At 35.1% G+C, this 23,174-nt stretch overlaps 1 protein-coding gene across 1 annotated transcript in view; it reads right to left on the reverse strand.

Moving 5' to 3' along the window:
* The window catches only part of TENM2 (teneurin transmembrane protein 2), a 1,565,317-nt gene that overhangs the window by 126,352 nt on the left and 1,415,791 nt on the right, over positions 1–23,174 (reverse strand). The window contains exons 13-15 of the mRNA XM_072398985.1: positions 16,993–17,187; positions 12,209–12,409; positions 10,122–10,307 (exon numbers count right to left, since the gene is read on the reverse strand). Coding sequence (XP_072255086.1) covers positions 10,122–10,307; positions 12,209–12,409; positions 16,993–17,187 — 582 coding nt within the window. The remainder of the gene's footprint in view (positions 1–10,121; positions 10,308–12,208; positions 12,410–16,992; positions 17,188–23,174) is intronic.

Genomic DNA, 23,174 nt, shown 5'->3' on the forward strand with positions numbered 1-23,174 from the left:
TTTTCAACCAAGTGTTGGAAATGAACATTTTATTTTCAGCTTTTTAATTTGTCCAATTACTTTTGAGCCCCCTGAAATGAAGTGATTGTGTAAAAAAACGGCTTTAGTTCCTCACATTTTTATGCAATCTTTTTGTTCAACCCACTGAATTTATGCTGAAAGTCTGCAGTTCAACTGCATCTGAGTTGTTTCATTTAAAAAAAAATTGTGGTAATGTGAATGCTTTCTGCTGTCTACCCTAATAATGGACTCATATCTAATGTTTACTGTCCCAATCAAATGGTTGGGATGGTAAGATTTGTATCATGTTTGAATCCAGTTGTGTCCCTACAGGCTTCTTCCATTTAATAACCTGGAATGTTTGTTTGTAGAGTCTCTGCCAGTACTCTGGAAAATTTGCTGTAGTCCTGCCATTCAAAAATAAATTCATTATTTTCTCCTGCCATTGAAATTAGTGTAGCAGTACATTTTTCTGCCTCACCTGATCAGTAGTGTGGCACTCAAAAGGAACGACCAAGAGAAGATGAAAAATATCTAAAGAGATGTCAAAAAGATTTCTAGCAACATATACTATAAGCATAGTTTGCCATAATCACCAGTGATGGAGATGTACACAAATTAAGTCTTCGAAAGTCAATTCCAAATGGCAGGACAAACCAGTCTGTTTCATTTGGAGTTGAAATGTGATTCCTAAAGATTTAGGACTTCCCTGTCTCATGTGATTGATGCGCAGATCATATAAAGACCACTATTTTTACTTGAAAGCCTGGCCACTACTATAAAGTCTGCCCCCTGTTAAGATGGCAAACTTCTATATTTGATTATGGGGCGTGGTTGTTTTGTCCATCATATGTGATGGGTTAGTGTTTTTTTTTTGGATAATCTGTACCCCTACACTCTCTCAATGTTTAATAAAAACTCTACAGTACAGAAAGTAACTGAACTTGTTTGCTGTACACCAGGAAATCATGTGGGGGTTACCTGCTACATATTTAATAGTTTTTTATTTCATATGAAGAGCGCTTTTTTTACCGGAATCGCAGACAACAAAAAGTAAGTGGTACCACACAAATCACTGTTGCCTCTGATTTGCTAATTGCTGAAGTAGTATGCTTTGCCACAACTCATAGAAATGATGCCAGCTCAAAAATTTAGGTTACATTCCTGAAATATATTTATCCATGTAGTGGTTAAGTTTAATGTTGGATTCATTTAAATTGCCATACATTGTATGTATCAAATTATTATAAAATAAAATAATCTGCATATATATATATATATATATATTTATATATATATATATATATATATATATCTCAAGTATATACCAATGTGATTCCCAATGTGTAGAAGGAAAAGTGATGCTTAACAAAACTAGCTTAGTTTATTGTAGTTTTTAAATACATTTCAGCATTTATATGTGTTTTCAATTGATTTATTCTTATGTCTTTGAAGCAGGTCTCTTGTTTGTAATGTATGTGTGCTCCTGTTTTAAAACACAGAAGTTTATGTTGCTGACTTATAGTGGACTTTAAACTTGACCCCCCTACACTTGTAAAGGAGCCAGGCCATCTGGCTCTGAATGGGGTTAATAGATGACAGTGGCTTTAAAAAATCAACAGCAGTTACACATTTATTTTGGCTTTGAAATATTTAGTTGTTTAGAAGGATAAAAGCTTTGAACAACAGAATCACAGCAGTTTTGAATTCATTCCCAGTGCTAAGAGAAAATATTGCAGACAAAATGCTCAGAATTGACATTTGCTTCTCAAAATAGTCTGATCTCTTAGCATGATTTCTACAGTGTCACACATTACTTAATACCTTCTACACACTTAATTATGCTAAAATGTTTTGCATGGCTGGAAATCGAGAATTCTTATTCCTCTTGGAAAAAGCACGGGGGCCACAATGTACCCTCTGATTTAGCTGGGCCATGTAGATCCATGTATTGCTCAAACCTTTCCTAATCCAGAGAAAAACATCCATCACTACAAATAAATCAATGGACTGGCTCTTTACACAATACCAAACCCTCCTAAACCTGCAAAGCACATTCATAACAAAAAAAAAAAAAAAAATTTGGACCTTTTCATATTTTATTTGTTATACCTGTCACTCTATTAAAAAGGTATTGCTTACTCTGATTTCACTTTACAATGTAAGCTTTTTAAAGTGTGCATTTAAAAAACTGCAGCAAGTCTGATTTCCTGGCTGGAAGACATCCAGCGTCAGCTGTTCCCATTTTTCTTTCCTTTTCTGTGCCTCACATGGAGGCTTTATGTGTGAGCATTTTCCAGGGAAGGCTGCATGCAAATGCATGCTGCCTAGAAATGCACCATCAAGGTATTTTATTTACATAACACTTCCCAAGAGCCAGGACTGAGGGCCCTTGAGAGGAATTATTAGGCAGAATGCTGTAATATTTTCAGAATTATAGGTAAGCCACCCTGCTAGCCTCCTCTATCAGCCTAGGTCTGCCTTCAGTGCACAGAGAGCACAAAAACATTGATTATGTCCTCTTTCTGGGTTGCCTTTTCTTTTTAACAGATTATTTAACTGTGCCTGGTCTATTTTTTAAGTTACCACCTTTTTGCTGAAAAGAAGCATAATCATTTAAACAATAAAAAACACACCTGTAAGCGGTTGAGGTGGGGGAATAAAATGCTAACCTTTTCTCCAGCTTCTGTAGTACAAATAGTGATGTAAACACTGTCAACAAAATCAGGGGATGGTGACCACTCCAAATCTTACAGGAAGACACTAACTGTGCTGGAAGCATCTTCTTTGCGACATTTGGGTTAGTCTACATTCCTCAGATCTTGCCAGAAGGAGGATGACTTTACCCCCTGCACTAACAAAACCAGAGAAAGTGTAGGTATATATTACCTGTCTTTTTCTGCTGGACAAAAAGCAGATGTTGCATTTTAGGTGCAAGGTGCACTTTAACTGAAAACAAAAAACCTAACATTTATAATGTAAAAAAAATGTATAATGTAAAAAATTAAGACTGTATCATAATGCAAGCATGCATATTCAGACCACAGTGTCACTAAGGTGTTGCACATGATTACAACCCATTTGAAGTCAAGGTAAACATTAGCACAGACTAAGGGCTATTTCTCATGTCCTAGGGGAGTAGAAGAAAGTGACCTCACTGTTTGAGCATTGTGTTGCTGTCCTCCATCCAGTTCTTGACTAAATACAGCAAGTGAAAAAGGACACTTTTGAGTTTATCGTATAGCCTCACTGGAAGTTAAAGGGACAAGACAAACATGTTTTATAGCACCATATTTTCTGTGTTCTACTTAACCTGGTATGACACGTTTCAAGCACAAACTGCTAGACTTGATGGTGGAGTGGAGAAATTAGGTCTATATCATTGTAAGGGATCATTTGGGAAAAGCTAGCCTTTCAGATCCCACAGGACACTTGTTCTTCTCACTAAAAATTGGCAAGTGGAAGTGAAAATCACTTGCTGCAGAATAATTCAGCATTAAATTACCACTTGCTATCAATATTGTTACACCTACACCAGTATGAAAGATGAGAATATTTTTATGAAACAAAGGACTGAGATACAGTTTTGATGCAATTCATAATGAAATGGCTTTCTGTTTGAAGAGACAACATAAATAGATTCAGATTATTATTATTAATATTATTTTTAATATTTTATCCATTTATAAACTGATTTACAATATTTAATTTAAATTTTTTTGCACCATAATGCATTCAATTATTTTGCTGCCAAGACTAGTTTACGTTTTGACTTGTCCAAGTTGGTTTTGTGGTAACAGATTCATAAAATTTTCCTAAATTATTTGTTTTCCTTATTCAGTGGGCCAACAGAATTAACAATTTTTTTTAGGTTTTGTACTATATCTGAAGACACTTAAAGACTCAAAAAAGACTGACACTGAGTAAAAGTTAATAAATAGGATTGCTCACAAATAATTGGATAATTTTTAGCCATAGGTACATACACGTACACTTTAAAATCCATGTAATGTATTTGTTAGGCAATCTATGTTCTTTTAGGGAGTTTTTGTCCTGAAACAACAATAGACAATCTGTCTCCATATCACCTGAAGATGTATTCATTATTCGTGTTCTAGTGACAAAATGTTGGATTTTTTCCCCAGTAATAATGGCCAAATAGAAGTGTGAATCTTCCAAGAAGGGACACAGACCATAAACAAAAACCTGATGGGGGTTATCCTTGCCTACTCTTAGGCTGGGTCTACATGAACGGTTTTAAAGACCCATATAAACGTTCCTACCACTTTTATATGCGTTTTTATGCAAGTGTTTACAAGTGTTTTAAAGCTTTACTTTAAAACGCTAAAAAAAATTTTTAAACGCCTATGACGCGTTTTACCGCAAATTGCCGCGATTTTACATAAGCATATAAAAGTTTTACTTTTAACGCTTTCAAGGAATGAGTACAGGGGTATATAAAACCCCATACTCATTCCCTGAAAGGGTAAAAATATGTCTAAAAAAATTGGACGAGGCTTTAATGTTAAATTCTTTTATTAAATGTGTGTGTTTGTGTAACTAAACTTTTTTTTTACAGGTTATCCCAATGACAGGATGATTCCCAGGGCTGGAATCATGACATGAGCACAGCCCTGGGACTCCTCCTGACAGTAAAGGGATCGCAGGGCACTAGGGGTTAAATGAGGACAAGGCTCTCCATTCATCTCTAGTGCTCCATGATTGACTGAGGTTTTACATTTCTCAGCCATTCAGCACTAAATATGAATGGGGAGACTTATGCCTATTCATCTCTAGTGCTCTGTGATTGGCTGAGAAATAGGAAACCCTGATGACAGCTCAAGCATCATCAGGATTTCCCTTTTTTGACATGACATGACCCATGGCAGTAACTTCCAGTTTCTGAAAATGAAAGCTCCCATTTTTACATTACTGGGTAAACCCAGAGCTTTTTATCATGCACTCATACGTGATAAAAGAAATTAGCAGTACATTCAGGAGAGGGTAGACTTGCCATTAAACAAACAGTTCTTGAGAAGACTGGCTTTGTTTCTCAACGGAACATTTGGAATTCTCTAAACCCTATGTACCAACCAGTAAGACAGCACAACAGAATTAAATAAAATCCCAGTAGTAAAATGTTCTCAGTGCTTTGCAGAATAAACAGATTGAAAAGGGCAAAATAAAAGTTATTTTAACTTTAGGAGACTTAGAGGGCAAATTAGTAAGAAAGTACTGTATGTCTGTATGTGGATTTAGCATACCATGATGTTGTTACACTTTAGTATTTTCCTTCTAATGCTGCAGGCTAGTTCACACTAGCTTTTTTCAAGTGGTACTGCACAGTTAAACCACATTTAGGTGTCCTTTTAAAAATGTTAATACTGGAACAAATTGTTTTTTTTTTAATCTTTTTTCCCCAGGCATTTACTTGCAGTAGTGTTGCCACACATCTTTTCAGACTGTACATGAGGTTTCCAATGGCAGTTTGCCTCCTCAACTGCCTCCATAGACTTGAAAGAACTACTTTTTACTGCTTTTATAAATGTTTGCAAACATTTTGTTATTTAAGCTGTTTCTGGCCCTCTGGAGGACTGCAAACAGAAAAAAAGTGATACAAAGGGCATCTTAGTGAGATTTTGCAACTGCTTACGCAATCATTTGATGGGTATTATATTGGTCAGAATCCCCAGAACACTGTTCATATGCTTACAATATTTGGTATCACTATGTGCAATAGTATTTTTTTGAATTTTTTTGACTACATTTGTTCTGCCTTGAGGAACACATTGCATTGAAAACCTTATTTAGATTTCTAATAAATTGTAACACAAACACTATCTAAATACGTGTGTGTGTGTGTGTGTGTGTGTTTGTGTGTGTCCTTAGGGTGAAACAGCTACTTTATGTTGATATAGCAACTGTTCCTGTCAGACATTAAATCTCTTCTGTTATCTTTATGCAGCTAATATTTCAACTTGCAAATCCCACCATTAACCTAGTATCTTGTTAGATCAAAAGAATGTTGATTATTCTATGCCTTTCTTTGATCATTTTCCATTGTTCACGTTACAAAATCTAAAGTTAGTAGAAATGCATAAAATAATGAGACATATTTTGTCAGAAGTAAATTTCTGAAAGATAAACGATGTACAAAAAACATAGGTTTGTAATTTATTATATTTTGTGATATAATTTCAATACTTGAAAGCTTTTTATCTTTATAATTTGATTACTTTATTTTTTTTTTTTTTTGGAATAAGCAAAAAGATCCCAGGCAGATTAATTCAAGAATGAAGATAACGAGAGTCAGCTTCAAATTTCACGCCAGGGCAAGAGCATCACTGAAAATTTAAGCTGAATTTAACAGCAATTTATTTATGTAATGATGATTACAGAATTACATTAATTTGCCCCAATAAATTTATTTTTTCAATGCAAACTATTCATGTACCTTAATTTGATCTGGTATCAGACTTTTGTTTGTCATGACCAGATTATTATTTGCTGACCAATCTCATTTGGAAAGTAGGAAGGTGACCAAGCTGTATAGAAGAGGCCACCAGAATCGCGGCTCGTGGATCGGCTAACTAGCAGTGCTGTGTGAATCTCAAACTATTTGATAGACTAAACTAATTACATACATGTAATTTATCATGTATTTAACATTCCTAAATGCATAGCGTGTGATATTTATGCAGTATTTTTACTTAACAATAAATAAGCTCATTTTTAGGTCTATTTATGAATCAGTGAATCTGACAATCACCTAAACATTTCCCGGTTTAGGGAAGGAAAACCTTCCTAGGAAAGGTTTACTCTTAAGGATAGCACATTATGTAGCACCTTGTATTTTCTCACACAAGAAGCTTTAATTTAGGGTTTACACATGGAAAAACAGCCAATTTGTTAGGTACACATTACTGAGTAGGTTCCTGATAAAAGCTGAACCTCTATGAGAGATCAATTCAAAGAGTGCTGGAGCTAGCTTAAGAACCCTTTCTTGCTAATTAAGTAGCTTTGTGAGTCAAGAAAAAATTAGAATTATTGACTAGAAGACGGGATCTTTATGTGCTGTGTCTGTTGATATTTGTGAAAGAAAATGTTATAATTTTGTATAGGTATATGAAGCTTGTTATGCTGAGATTCTTGCCCTTGCTCAAGGTGGTAAATATTTCTCATCCTAACCTGAAATTTAGATAATTTGCACCTTAATGATCTGCTTAAAATAGACATATTACTAAAAGTCACACTTTTTCTTAATCAGCATCAGTACAACTCTGCATTACAAAATGTCCACTTTTTTCTGGTTCCTCATATGACTTAACGCCTTGCCAAGCTGTGTTCATTACCACTACAGGAAGTGAGAATCTTCACTGAAATATTGGGCCTGATCAGTGAACCTGGGTGATCCAGCAAACCCAGAATGGATCTGGTCCAGGATTAAAAACATTTGCTAACAAATAGCAAATTACTTTTAGGAAATCTAATTCAGGTTTGTTGGATCACCCAGGTTCACTGAATAAAGTGTATTCTCTCAAGCCTAGGAGAGCTTTCATAAATCAGGCCCATTGTGTGAATATTTACTACATTCATCCATCCATATTTGTCTCTCGTGAAAATACCAGCTTGACATAGAAGACATACAGCAGGGGTAGGCAAACTCCAGCCTTTAGGCCAGATACGGCCTAGCCAGTAGTTCTTTCCAGCCTAATGCCCCCCTGGTCGACCCGCGGCTCAGGAGCTGCATGTGGCTCTTGAGCCTCCTTGGTATGCCTCCCTTCCCTATTTACTGCGGCCAGTGTTAATACTTCTACCCCCGGGGTAAGGGGACATTCCCTCTTCTCCGTATACATTGCTGAGGAGGGGGTTTTCCTTTCAGGGGCATTCCTGGCGCGGGCGGAGCCATCAGCGATAGACTCGAGAGAGAGTCTTGCCTAGTATGCCTTCTTGACCTCCTAAAATGACCTAGTAGCCAAAAACGTTTGCTGACCCCTGACATACACTATACCCCACTCATATGTATCCCTCTAATTTAGGGAACTGTGAACATATAGGCCGCCTGCTATGCGAATCCCAGTCCACACACCCATAGTGGTTGAATATGATGGGCTTCTATTTCCTTTAAATTCTTAGTTGGCAATTTTAAAATGACCTTTGTAAGCACATGCTAGATTTAGTAATTTCACAGGAAAACTGGCAAAAACAATAGAAAAAAGGATTACTAATTCATAATAAAAATTAGTCCTTGCTTCTTAATGATATATGAAATAATGCATTTATGCTAAATTAACAAAATTGTTCAATGTTAACTTTATAAAAAGAAACATATAGGTCTCTGGAGGTTGCTCACATGGGCAGTACTGTTTGTTCCAGACAAGTGATTCATACAGTATGAAGCCAGCACAAAAGATTCTGGATGTAATCATGTAAATGAGCAAAGAAAGTTATGTGTAAGCAACGTTATTATTCCACTCTTCATGTATATATATCTTTAAATATGAGTGTTGATAACGTCTGAACTATGAATAGATACATAAGGATATGTACTAAATGATTCAATTCTTACTAAAGTACTTTTTTAATTTAAATTTGTAACACTGCTGTTGCTGAAAAAAGTAAGTATGTTGGGAGAGACTGGTATATTCTAGAAAACTTGATCTGCTAGGAGAAACAATCTGCTTTCCAATCCACTGGGGACAGTATCTGACCTTTTTTAGTCACATTTGGTTGTTCAAGCAAACAAAATCTATATTTCTATGCATTGCAGTAAAGGAATATTTAAATAAATCTGGAACATAGAAATGTAGTGTTTGCTTTTTGTTTCTAAAATTATTTCTTGAACCTGTAATTCCCCAGCTTACTTAAAATCATGAAACAAATCAGATGATATTAAAAACAAATTTAACGAGTAGTGCTCAGATAAGGGCTACATTATGTTACCCACAGTGCTATGATGGCACACTGGATTTTGCTAAAAATATCTAAAGTTATAAAAGCCATTTAATTTTAAACTTTAAAAGAGGTCAACTGGTTACAAAAGTTAGGGCTATACGATTTCTGCTGGATACAGCTAAAAAGGGGCTTCCAACTTCTGCTAAAAATGAAATCATTTTGACTATATTTATAAACAAACCACTTCGACTGAAGTCCGAATAACATTATTTGTTCACAAACATGGTTAAAGTGGTTTTCATATTTATCAGAATTGTTGGGAGCCCCTTTCATACCTCTAACCCTTGTGGTCAGTTAAAATAAATTGGCTTTTCTGATTTTAAACAAATGCTGATACATCATGATGATTTGAGATCCTACTACATTTTACATTGGATTTGTCCAACAGTTCAAAGTGCATTTAAATTTATAATTTCAGGCATGATATATATTGTCAGGAGCAATATGTATGATATATGATATGGCTAAATGTTGGAAAGAAAATGTTTGCCTGAATTTTCTTTCTCAACATTGGATTCCTCCTTGTTCATTATGAACTGACTTAATCATGCAGTGATTCCTGATAATGATATGGATTGGAAGGATATCTAAAGAACTGTGTCTATGTACTGTAAATGCATTAAATCCTTCCTGTTTCCTGTTAGGGAAGTGTACCTGTTTCCCTCATGTAACTAAAACAATCAACAGCATAATAGACTTTTGCTATAATGTTTACATTCTAGTTTTATTGTAATAAAAATAGTACATGTTTATATTTGAAAAATAATGTTCTGGAATATTTGGATAAATATCTGGAACTTCTTTGTTCCTTTGACCAATATAATAAAAAAATTGTAATTCACATGCTGGTTGGATTTTGAGTAAAGTAAATCATTTCAGTAAATGAGCATTGTCAAAGCAATGCTCCATAAAGGTGTGCCACAGCTGCAGTAACTCAAATTCATTGCATGTAGCTGAACTACAGAACCGCAAAAGGTTATTGCAATGTATAATAGTTATCATTTGGTAGACAAACTACACAGTATGCCTTTGGCCAAACTCATTACCATATTCTTATTTTTGCAGTCAGGATATAGTGGCTCCCTTGATGGAACACAAAGAAACAGTGATATGTTGTATGAGAATAAAGCAATATGTGCCTCTTTCGGTGCCCGTCGTTTGCCTACCAATGGTGCAGTGCTCCCCATTCCAGCCCTCTCTGCATTCACATTTTCCATCTTTGCATGTTCCATGTTCAGTACAGCGAGGGTGACAAACACGTTGGTCACATGCCACCCCAGTCCACCCTTCCTCGCAGCGACATGCTCCACCAACACAAACACCATGAGTGCCGCAGTCCACTGAGCATACCTCTGCAACAAAGAGCAAATAAAGTTAGGGAAAAATATAAATCAGATAACAAAGGACAAATGTGTCTGGTGTGTGTGTATATATATACAGTATATATATATATATATATATATATATATATATATATATATAAAATATATTTATATTTCAGAAAAATGCATGTTTTCACTAAGCAGTAAGTAGGTATAATTTGTGTACCTTGAATGTGTAATTGCACATCCAAAGACAGGCTTTAATGAAAGATGCCATTTTTTGCAAGGTTGTAGACAAAAACATTATAGTCCTTCACAGACAGCTAGAACAGAAGTGTCACCAACAACAGTCGATGCAAGTGAAAAGGAAAATTGCATGTATTAGAAAAATATTTACTTTTATATACCAGAGCATCTTGTAATTCTGCTGTAATCATCCTTCAACTGGTTTGTTTAACTGTGATTAAATCAGTTTATCCTGTCAAGCAAGCTTGTAAAATAAGCACCCATCTGCACAACATGTAATACCTCTCTATATGGTTTGCCGTTTGAAAGGTTAGATTATTTATTTATGTCAGGCTGCCGATAGAATGGAAAGCATAAGCCCAGAAAGAAAAATCTTATAACAGGTAAAAAAAAATGTAGCCTTGTTTTCTTTTTTTCACATGGTGGGTCCCACTAGTGACACACATTTTTTTGTGATGTGATGTGAGTGATGAAGCTCACTAGCTGCACTTTACCTCTGTGGAGGCAGTGTTTTCAACCTACTCTGCTAGCCTGATTTGAACTGTAGCCATCTCACCTTCTCTTCATCTCAATTAAACTGAAGGGGGGTGTTTTGTAGCTTACAAAGGATAGCTGTGTGAGCTGATAACACTGTTTGAGATTCCAGTTTACAGTACAGGATTTAAAAACACAATACAAGAGAACAAGCAGCTTGATATTAACATGCAATACTAGATTATTCGTAGTTCAACAGCAGGTGCATTTGACTTGACACTGACCTCCATCTGAAATGCATTTGACCTGCTTCTAGCAGCTAACGTATTACCGTTGAAACATTTGTGACATCTAGAAGTTTGCTGACACAGACCTTTTTTTGCTCAAACTGAATATTTCAGCAAACCTGAAATGGATTTTGTCAAAGTAATTTGCTTTTTGTTAGAAAATATTTTGAATCCTGGACTAGATCCATTCCAGGTTTGCTGGATCACCCAGCGTCACTGATGAAAGTGTATCCTCCCCAGCCTTGGAAAGCTTTAATAAATCTTATATAAAATAAATCTTTATATAAAAAATATCTTTTAGGTTATGCTCAAAATTATGCAAAAAATGCCAAAGGTCTCCTTTGACAGTCCATCTTAAAGTTACATATTTCCATTTTTTTTACTGCAGTAAATATAAAATACACTCATCTTCACATAAAAAGATATTGGGTTAAATATTAAGAAAAATAATGTATACACAATGTATACGTGTTGTATCTTAATAGAACATGAGATCGGTATTGCAGCTGTTAACAACAGCCATCAGTAGAGTATCAGCAATTTTAACTTAGGTAGTGGTACATAAAGCCAAGCTTTGCTTGCCACGCACTTCATGCTCTATCAGACATTTCCTCCTAACATCACTAGTAAATAAATGTTCAAGTTGCCATTTAAATCAAAAGAAACCCATTTATCAAATCCATGAACCCATTTATTAGTATCTGAACTTTTTTAATGACTTACCTGTTTGGCAAAATGTATTGATTACTTCATAATGAAGGAAGCCATTTTATGCGGAAAAGCACATCATTTTTTGCATTGTTTGTTGAGGCTGTCCTATAGCATACTTTGCTAATATCAATGGCTCCCATTTTATGATGTATAAATTCATGGGACAAGCTGAACATATATAAAAAAAGTGAAAGTTAAAAGTACTTTTCTTACCAACAGAGCAATCAGGACCCATCCAGTTAGGGTCACAGCTACACAGACCCGTGTCAGTGAGGTAAGTGCCATGTCCACTGCACTGATCTGGACACTGAGTTCTTGGAAGTTCACAATTCTGGCCTCCCCATCCAGGACTGCAGAGACATTCCTTGTTCACACAGACTCCATGGTTGGAACATGTTGGGTCAATGCAGTCAACTATAATATTAGACACACAAAAACATATAAAACGGTTTTGTTTATTTCAACAGTTGTGCACTAATCCTAGACCTGCAGTTCCGAAAATGTTTCAATGCCTGTATTACACAGTGACTTAGCCATTGTTACCATTACTGACATACTCGTAAAATGGTAACAAAATATTTAGAATCTTATTAGTATTTTCTACAAATGTAAGATTATAAAAGTAGTAGCCGCACAATCCTGCATACTGTAACAATTTTTGTTGTTCTAAAGTGGAACAAAAGCTCCATTTTTAGATTTGTATAACTTGCCTGATCGCTTACCATGCATTTTCCCATGTATGTGCTGGCATTTCCCATGCTCGCTAGAGGACCTGTGACATGTGTTCTTTATTTGTAACACATACAACAGCTCCTCCAGGGCTGCGGGAGCAATCAGGAGGGCGGAGCTGTCAGCATAGTAAAGCTCCACTGATTGCTCTGCTCTCTGATTGGCTAAGGAAAGTGAAATCCTGATGATGCTTGAGCTGTCATCAGAGTTTCCTATTTCTCAGCCAATCACAGAGCAGTAGAGATGAATGGGGACAAGTCTCCCCATTCAAGTCTGGTGCTGAATGGCTGAGAAACGGAAAACCTCAGCCAATCACAGAGCACTAGAGGTGAATGGAAAGCCTTGTCCTCATTTAACCCCTAGTACCCGGGGATCCCTCACTGTCAGGAGGAGTCCCATGGCTGCTCTCATGTCATAATTGCAGCCCTGGGAATTATCCTATAATTGGGCCAACCTGTAAAAAAAAAGTTTAGTTACACAAACACTCATTTAATAAAATACTTTAACATTAAGCCTTGTCCTATTTTTTAACCATATTTTAACCCTTTCAGGGAATGAGTAAGGGGTTTTATGTATCCCTGTACTCATTCCCCAGGGTGGGGTGGTAGAGATCTGGGAGTCTCCTTATTAAAGGGGGTTTCCAGATTCCAAAGTCCTGTTCAAAAGGTTTATAAATGCCCCAATTGTTTTCAATAGAAACTTTCATAAAAAGCTTAAAAACGTTTGAAAAAGCCTACATTGAGTTCAATGGGAGCATTTTCCCACGTTTATTCTGCTTTTTAATTTTTTAAACGTTGCAAGCAACGTTTAAGATGAAGCTCATAAGTGTGCCTGAAGGAAACGTCCTGGTGTATTAGCCCGTTGTAATGCATGGGGACTTCAAACATGGGCTTTAAAAGCCTCAGGTTAAATGCTGGGGAAGCAGTCTGTGTAGACTAAGCCTAAAGGGGTTGACAGGACACCTCTCTTAAAACTTTAAGAATCTTTTATTTTTTTACCAGAGCATGGGATAAAATACCAACCAGCTGGCCACAGACCTAAGGTCTACATGTTTAAGAATCGAAGTATATCCTGGTTTTATTTAGGTACATGTTGTTTTTTTCTTGTCCTTGAGTAAAACACTTTAGAAAACTAAGGAAATGTCCTACTGTACCAATCTTCCTTACTTGGTGGTACTTCAAAATCCCCTCTGCTTTTCAATAAAAAAAAAAAAAAAAAAAAAGTTCCATTAGATCCGGAGAACTCAGAGACTAGAGATCTGTGGGTTAAGGACAAAGAGCTTGAAATGACCTATTAAACAACTATTAAATTAAAGGCAACTATTAAAACTGAACAACTTTGTCACGTGGTTTTCTTCAATTTTTATGCTTCTATCAATAAAGTCTAAAGTAAGAAAATAAATATGTTTAAGAAGTGTGGACAATGAGAAAAATGGAGCACTAGTAAGTCCTATTATAGTCAGAAAGCAGACAGCTTTGACCCAAAACTCAACCACTTAAGCTCATTGTTTATATGATTTCTAAACAGGTACTAAAGGCAGTGTAACATGTATGCCACTGGCAGAGTGAAAAAAAAGAAAAAGAAAAAAAAAGCGATTAGGTGTCAAGTAGGTTCCTGTGCAGTATGCATTGTAGGCTCCTAATAAACTATGAATTGCATTTATAAAGTTAAATGTCATTGAAAAATTACTTGGCCAAGAGACGGGCAAATACACCAGCACTAAGTTAACCTAATTTGTCAATTTCACTTATGTCCTCACCACAACAAAGTGTAAAATCTGACAAATGTTCCATTTCATTTTCCTTTGCAAGTTTGTTAATAGAGCAACAGTGTTTATGCGGCAGAAAATATGGATCCTATTGATTTCCATGCCACTTCTATTTCAGGTGAATTGTTTGGACGACAAAGCTATGATGAATATCCCAACTAAAAAGCTTAACTTGAATAAAAAATACTGCTGACTCAGAGTTCTCAATTGCATTCCGTGCTTTGATAAGGGCATATGAATGACATGGTTTCATTATTTTTGGAAGAGCAATCAATATTCCAAACTGCATTTTATAGTAACATTGAAAACTGTAGTTCTTGCTTATTTTTACAAATGGATGTGAAGGAAAAATTATGAATTTAAATATTTAATTTTGTAGGATGCATGTTTGTGATTAAAGTGGTTTTAAAATGTCATGAAATTGTTAAGCCCAGAACCAGCGGCATTTTTACTGGCTTTCATGAATTATGGCATCCTTCATAAAAAGGTATTTATTATGATATACAGTAACATAAAAATATAAGATACATTTTTTAAGGATGGTCGCATTGTTGCTAAAAATAAAGTGCGATTCCATTTTTAAGTATTCATTTTAAGACTCTTAGCTTCTTGTAAAAATATAAGCCCACTAACCTTTTCCTCTCCAAACCTTTTAGCCATTTATTGCTTAGACCTTTGTTTTCTGTTAAATTAGTTTTCTAGCATGTGAAATATTGGGATAGTAGATATTCATTGCACAGTGGATCCTTCTCAAATTTCCTCACAATTTAATTATTTTTTTTTTTTTTTAATCAAAGACTTACAATATTGATTTTTGAGACTTATAGTAAAAATGTGCTTGATCACATGATAGACATTGTTTTTCAATGTTTCGTAAGTTTTTTAGTGACAAAGGGGCCTGACATAAACCAATAAAATGGAGGTAAGGCAGGGGGCAATAGTTGGGGAAATAAATATGAAGGATAACAGTAAGATACTCTAACCACACATTGTTACATAAAAGTGCCCCTAAAAATTTCTCAAACAAAAGTTCCAAAAGAGGCTATCCATCAATGCAGTTGAAAGGGAGTTTCCAAAAAAGCGTGGATGTGCCAGGTGTTCCAGCAGCTTACAAATGTTCTCACCCCTTTAAAGGCCACTTAAGCAGCATTGCAAAAAAATGCTGACAATGCTGACACTTCTTTAATATTGAAGCAAAACAATCAGATTATCAGATTATCTAAGAGGCAATGCAAAGCAAAGAACATTCAAAAGTGACAGTAAATCATTGCAGGAAACAGATGAGGGAGTAAACACATAAGTATGTATGTCTAGGCATAGAATCAAGAGGCTGGTTCCAACTGACTGCATATATGATTCTAGTAAAGTATTATGGTAGAGTAGAATCATCAAGAGCAAGAGGCCAAGACACATGATCTGCAGTATCTCATAAAAGTTCAGGCTCCTATAACCACTGGAACCACTTTGGTCCCAAAACAGTTTCTGGGGGCCTTCAATGCTGTTTTTTTTAGGGCGAAGAATTGGACTTATAATAGATGTAGATGCCAGAGGGAGAGCAGTTAGTCCTCCATGGGAAACCAGTCAATACAAATATCTTAAAAAGCCTATTAGGAATACAGAGAGCAGGCAATCAATTAAATTTAAAAAAAAGAAAACCCCTGCAAAGTGAAGCCAGCCTCTCTCATTCTATCCAATAATGGTCTCAGGCATGATACCTCATCTGCAGAATGAGAGATCAGGAAGGAGTGATTTGGGCTTCACTGAGATCGACTGAGCCATCATAATAATTCAATTTACATTGCTATTCTATTCAAGCTCCTAAACTGCTCATGTTTTTTTTTCTATTATTATTATTTTTTAAGGGAAAATTGCTGGATAACTATGTTTAGTTAGTTTTTTTTACAATATTTAGTAATGTTGGACTAAGCATTATTGCAAAATATTGAATTTTTTTTTTTATATTTGCAAAATATGAATTGTTATTATTTTATACATTTTATAATATTTTATTACCAAAAGCATAGGAACATAAGAACATAGGAATCCATGGGCTCAATATCAGACATAAGCCAGGGTCTTATATATATTCTAGGTCTAGGATTCATGAAGGGACCTCAGGAACACAGGGGATGAATTTAAAGATGAAAACATGTATTTGCAGGCACTACCAGATAGGGCACATTATGTTTACATTGAGGCAGATTTTTGTATCTATATGCTGAAAGTTCTATTAGATTTTATTGTTACCATAGTGGTTAAAAAATTTCTTTTAAATAATAATACTTCAATATTCCTTGCTAAATCAGAGTTTGCCAATGTGTATAAATGTTCATGTAATTAAACATAAATAAACTTTCAAAGCATATATTTTAATGGCTAAAATCAAGATAACCATATATCCTTACTGTTTGACACCAAATATTTACACTTTACTACTGACTGAAACTATTGGTTAAAGCACCCAATAAGACAAAAGCATCTTTAGAAATAGTTTTTGTACCTTCTTCACAGTTGTCTCCCTTGAAGCCGGCAGAGCACACACAGTTTCCTTCAATGCAAGAGCCATGGCCGCTACATGTAGGATCTATGCACTGGCTGCTTGGCACATCACATTCAGCTCCTTTCCAGCCACTGTAGCATATGCAGGTACCTTTAGAATACTGTCCATTACCACTGCACAAAACTGGACATGCCGCTGAAATACAAGACATACATAGCTTTTAATAAATAATTATCACTTAACATTTGTCATAGAAAATCAATCACTTGTGGATTTAGATAAGGCTACCTATTGATTTAATTCATTATTTTTGACCTTTTTAATATATATTAAATGTGCTTAATATAAAATCCAATACTTAGAGTTTAGCAGTGGTACTCATGTGTATTTTAAAAGATATGGCTTTGTGAATGGTAAACATGAGTGGACAAAGGAATTAACAGAAGCTGAAGAACCGACAGGTAATAGAAGATTATACTTCTATATATACTTCCTATATTCCTATATGCCCATAATATAATGATTCTTTGTAATTCATATTATAATGTTTATTACTCATTTATGCCAGAAATAAAGAAAAATATATAATTGGATTTGTTAAGTTTACATAAAACATAATTTTTTTTAGTTAAAAGCGCTGTCTGTTCTCAAAATATTTAAAGCGCAACTAAACCAAAAACAAATCTTACACTCACCTTTCCTTCTGCAGAGCTCCCGAAGTCTCCTGCGCTGTTCTCATTTGGGGTCCTGCACTGCCCTGGAATCCACCTTCATCACCATCTTCGTCACCATCTTCCTCCATCTTCTTTGGTATATTGGGAAAAAAGAGTATCGACCTCACTGTGCATGCGTGAGATCTGCATTTTTTTCCCATTGGAATAAAAACCCCTTCTGCTAAGATCGGGCATGCTCAGAAGGAGCAGCCAAAAGCCTTCTGGCATGTGTGACATATGTATCCCAGGATGCTCTGCGCTCTCATTCTGTCTTTTTGTTTAAAGTAAATGGTTAAGAAAAACTAGAAAATAAATGAAATATTTTTACCTTACATAAAAGGGTTGTCTACCCTCCTATGTAAAGTAAAAATTCTGGTGATAGTTCCCCTGTATAATTCTATATTTCTTTCCTAAATGGATCACACTGACATTTTCAGACCTGGAAACATAGATTTCCTACACCTGTGAAAAGAGTGTAGAAGAGAAGCAGATTTTCAGCAATGGGCCTGATTTGTGAAAGTTCTCCAAGGCTGGAAGTTATACACTTTCATCAATGAAGCTGGGTGATCAAGCAAACCTGGAATAGATCTGGTTCAGGATTCAAAACATTTGCTAGGAAATATTATTTAAGAAATCCATTGCAGGTTTGCTGGATCACCCAGCTTCACTGATGAAAGTGAACCCTCTCCAGCCTTGGATATAAATCAGGGCCTATGTGTTGACACAATACTACTTTCAGATGGTGTAAAAGAGAAACACTGTCAAGACCAGAATTAGGTCAATGTCACAAAGGTGATTTTGTAGCAGCGATAAGTAGCAGGTATAGAATCATTTTTCTCATCTCTATTGTCAGCAATTGCAGTTAGTTAATGGTTCTAAGAGATTTGCAGCTCAGTTTTTGCTGCAGTTGGAGCCAAACCCATTAACAAACCCACTTTTCGACATATTGCCCTCATTAATCCTCATTGTTACAGTTCTGGCTAAAACACAGTGGTTCTTGCAAAGAAATATAAAAATTTAAAAGCAACCCAGGAAAAAATAAAAAACGAAAAAATGAAAAAAATAATCTATAAGAAGTGGCGCAAAACAATACCCAGAAAAAATACATATAATGCACAATACAAAACTTAAAATCAGATTTTTAATACTCTAAATCCCCAAAAATTACAAACATCTATGGTTTGCTCAGGCTGCTGCTGCAATAGGCTGTTGTTTTTGTCAAATTGTATTTATGTCCATATGTTACAATTTGCACCCTGCACCCCCTACTCACTGTAGCTCCCAAACAGAAAACAGATACAGAAAAATTATTTACTAACAATCCAAACATGTATTAATTTTTTTGCATTTTTGTTTTTTTGAGAAAGGGAATATATACAGGTTTCAGGTTATCAGACCAGGTTACTTAAAATATTCACAACTTCAACATTCAACAAACAAAAAAAGGTAGCTTTATTGGTGTGACTTTACTGATAATTATACAATTATTGAAAAAATACTACAATTTTGAGTTTTAGGACACCTTACATTTTTCCTATTTTTCTAATATTTCAATTGTTTGAAATTGTTTCAATTTATTATTTCAACTGTTTCTGATTCACAAATTTTTAAAAAAATGGACCTTTTTTTACTAAGCCTATTGTTAAGAACTTTGAACATGTAATTTAAAGCAATCACTTCATCCTATCCAGTTATACATTTTACTGTGTTGTATACAGTAAACAACATACCTATAGTCTAAACTAAGATTACAACAATAAAAAACACATTATAGACCGAATGTGACCCAATGTGTAGGGCAGCATGGTGGCTCAGAGGGAACACTCTTGCCTTTGCAGCGCTAGGTCCCAAGTTTGAATCTCGGCCAGGACACGATCTGCATGGAGTTTGCACGTTCTCGTGTGTCTGCGTCCAGGTATGTCCCAAAAACATGCAGTTAGGTTAATTGGCTTCCCCTCAAAAATAGACCTTAGACTACATTAATGACGTATGACTATGATAGGGACATTGGATTGTGAGCTCCTTTTGTGGGACAGTTAGTGACATGACTCTCGAGTTTGTACAGCACTGTGTATTACGATGGTGCTATATAAATACTGTGTAATAATATTGTGAATCATTCTCCTGAAATACAGGCATCCTGAGGTGCCTGCAAATACCTGTGGTAAGTCTTTTGTTCAATATCTTGGATTCTCTGGATCCAACACCCAGGCTGCACAAATAGATCTCAATGTTTATCTAAGGAAAGATTAAGCTCTTTCCTTCACTGAAGCTCCAATATCTGTCATTCCACTGTCATACCACCAGTAAAATTTTGCCTTAGCTGAAAGGCTTGAGTACAGTTTAGTTCCGGTAGGGGTATGATAAACCTCAGTTTAGGCCTAAGAACAAAGTATAGGTTTGAAAACATTTGCAGAGACCATATGATATCTGCATTACTTTTTAAATTTCAGCAAGATCAGGTTTGGTTTAAGAATAAGGTTGTCAAGATTGTCAGGGGAAGATGAAAAGTTTGTGGAATGGGGCTCCTGAGTCAGATTTGGTTTTATAATACCATTACTGCATATTACATAACTGCATTTATGTAATATTAAACTGGCCATCATACTACATGGGTATTGGTAAATGCTGTTGTATGACAAATCAGACTTGATATTCTGTGGCCAGAAAGTATATTGCACAAACTACCTATACATACTCACAAAAAAGAAAAAAAAACATTTCAAGAACTGCTGATCCAGATACAAGTAAGAGATTCATCCAAGAATTTCAAAAGGACAAAAAACTCATCAGGTGTGTCAAATCCCTGACATTCAGAAACCATGAGGGGAAAACCACACACGCTGACTTAAGCACTAAAGTATAGATGCTTTAATTAATCCGGGGTGATTTTAATTGCTTCAGTTAAGTGGAAATTGGGTTAAAAATGATGCAGTGCATGCTGAGGTGTGTTAAAACATGACATATGAGTTGAAGAAATCGATAAATTAATAGTGCACAGATGTTTTAATTAAACCCAGGGAAGTTAAACAAGATCACTTGAGACTTTTAAGCCTATGATTAATTCAATTAATTTAAAATACCTGTAGTGAGAGGATGCCTGTTTTGAGAGTATTAAGTTATTTTTTTTTTTTTTTTTAAAAGATAAATATATATAGTCTGAAAATACAAAAACTTGTTCTTACATGTAATTAAAAATTAACAAGTATGTGACATTTCCAAGGGTTTCAAAAGCTAATTCAACAGAATTGGCAGACAGTATTTTCTTTATAATCCTTAGGTACATAGCCTTTGTAAACGTGTAAAAGCTAACAGTAGTTGGTTCATGCAAGGTAACAAGGTACAAGAAATAAAACATCTGACCTGTGTACCTTATCAAGGCTCATTCCTGCCCACTCTTGCAAAGTGTCTTTGTTTTAACAGATAACTTTTACCAAACTCTGGTTCCTGCAGCACAATCCAGACTTCTCCATGCTTGTTCACTTATTGGTAGAGAAACTTAATGCCCCCTGTCCAGATCTCAAAAACTAGGCCTGGCAAAAAATAATAAGCAGGTCTGGACATTGTTACCCGAAAAGTGGGCCTTTTATGTTTGAAAATTGCATACATTCCATTGAGTAGAATCCCATATGTCATTATTGTATTTTATTTTCTATAAAATATATTACTTTAACTACATATTTAAATTTTTAACACCTTATATATTTGATGAATTGCATCCTATGTACCTTTTTATTTTTATGATGTCATCATGTGGTTATTACCACTGTGCGAATATTACCCACACAATTCTATTATTATTCTGTGGTATTTTCATTAATTAAGAATGCCTACACAAGACACTTACAGTACACATTTAATAATACATCTCTCTTAATACTGCCATCACAAATAGAATAGTACAATTATCATACTATCATTCATAATGCTAGTAATACTGTTAGCACACACAGAATATTACAATCATCATGTTATTTTCCATACTGCTAGTAATACAGCTTGTATACACATAACAAATTTAACCATCATATTATCATCTACACACTAATTTTCTGAATGCCCATCATCTATAATCTCTTACATTGTTTCTCACTCTTACTCTGTGGATTTCAGTTCACAGCTACAATCCTGGAATACATCGGGGTCCTCTCGCCTAGGTGGCGCTGTTCAGCCGATCAGGGCTGTCCCTCTATGGCGCATGGCACATGCGCATTACTACGACACAATGGGATGCCAAGACCAGCCTATTTGAGGCAGACTTAATGTCTCTTCTCTCATTTGCACTCCAGGCTGCTGCAGACAATACATTCCAGGGTCCTAGCAAGACTCTGCTTTGCTAGTCAGAATTTCTTCATCTACCTGGTAAGCTTTGCTCTCCTTTTAGTTATAAGACACTTTATGTGTGATTACTTTAAATCATACAACTGTATACCCCTTTATTCTTTTATACTTAGACTTCACTCCTTGTACCATTTGATGTTTATTCTTACCTAAGGTCCATAATATTCTTACGCCTGGTATGTACCAACATTTATTAATTTATTTTAATACCCATACATACTCTGAAGTAACCTATAGAATATAGAATAGGCTCTGATTATATTCAGACATATTTATTTATTACTACTAACTTTTTAGTCAATTTAATTCATTACACATGTATTGGGTCAACCCATAAAATTACCTTTGCTCTTTCATCATATATATACACACATATACTGTTTACTTCATCCAGTTTTTGTCTTCTTACCATCATCTTGTAAACATCACAATTTTAGTTAATATTCTAAGTTAATATGATTTACTTTGGTGACTGGCTATTAAATATATATTTAATGATATTAATGATTGTAAACATTTAGTCTTCCATTTGTTACTGATGTTTATATCTATATCTATATTATCTATATTATAATTTAGATATATAGATAATATAATAATATTGATAAAATAATAATATTATATCTATATTATCTCTTTCATATTGCTCAACCTGTCTAATATGTAGCATACCTTAAGTATGAGACTTATACCTTAAGCATACCTTAAGTAAGTAGACTTGACTTGAGATCAATCTATTATTTGAATTTGTGCATTACCTTCTTACCTGTTTCCAGTTACTTCGAACCAATACGTATGTGATCCGTCACTAGGAGATCTATATTTAGAACTAAGTCCTTTTAAATTTCATAAAGCAATGAGTGATTAGGACAACAAATGAAATGTATATTTTGGCATTGGTGCTATATATTGTGTCTACCAATGTTGAGATATAAAGGTTTTATTTGCCATAAAAAACCCTACTTTTTTCCTTTTCTTATTTTCTCCATCCTATTATTTAGGGGTTGGCATAGACAATTTACTACTTTACAGGTAGTCCTAAGTTAAGCACATCTGACATACGGACGCCTTCTACCGTGTTTCCCCAATTTTAGGACATCCCCATTAAGTAAGCCACCCCCGATTTTT

The sequence above is a fragment of the Pyxicephalus adspersus genome, chromosome 2 (genome assembly GCF_032062135.1).
Source record: "Pyxicephalus adspersus chromosome 2, UCB_Pads_2.0, whole genome shotgun sequence".
Classification (NCBI taxonomy): domain Eukaryota; kingdom Metazoa; phylum Chordata; class Amphibia; order Anura; family Pyxicephalidae; genus Pyxicephalus; species Pyxicephalus adspersus.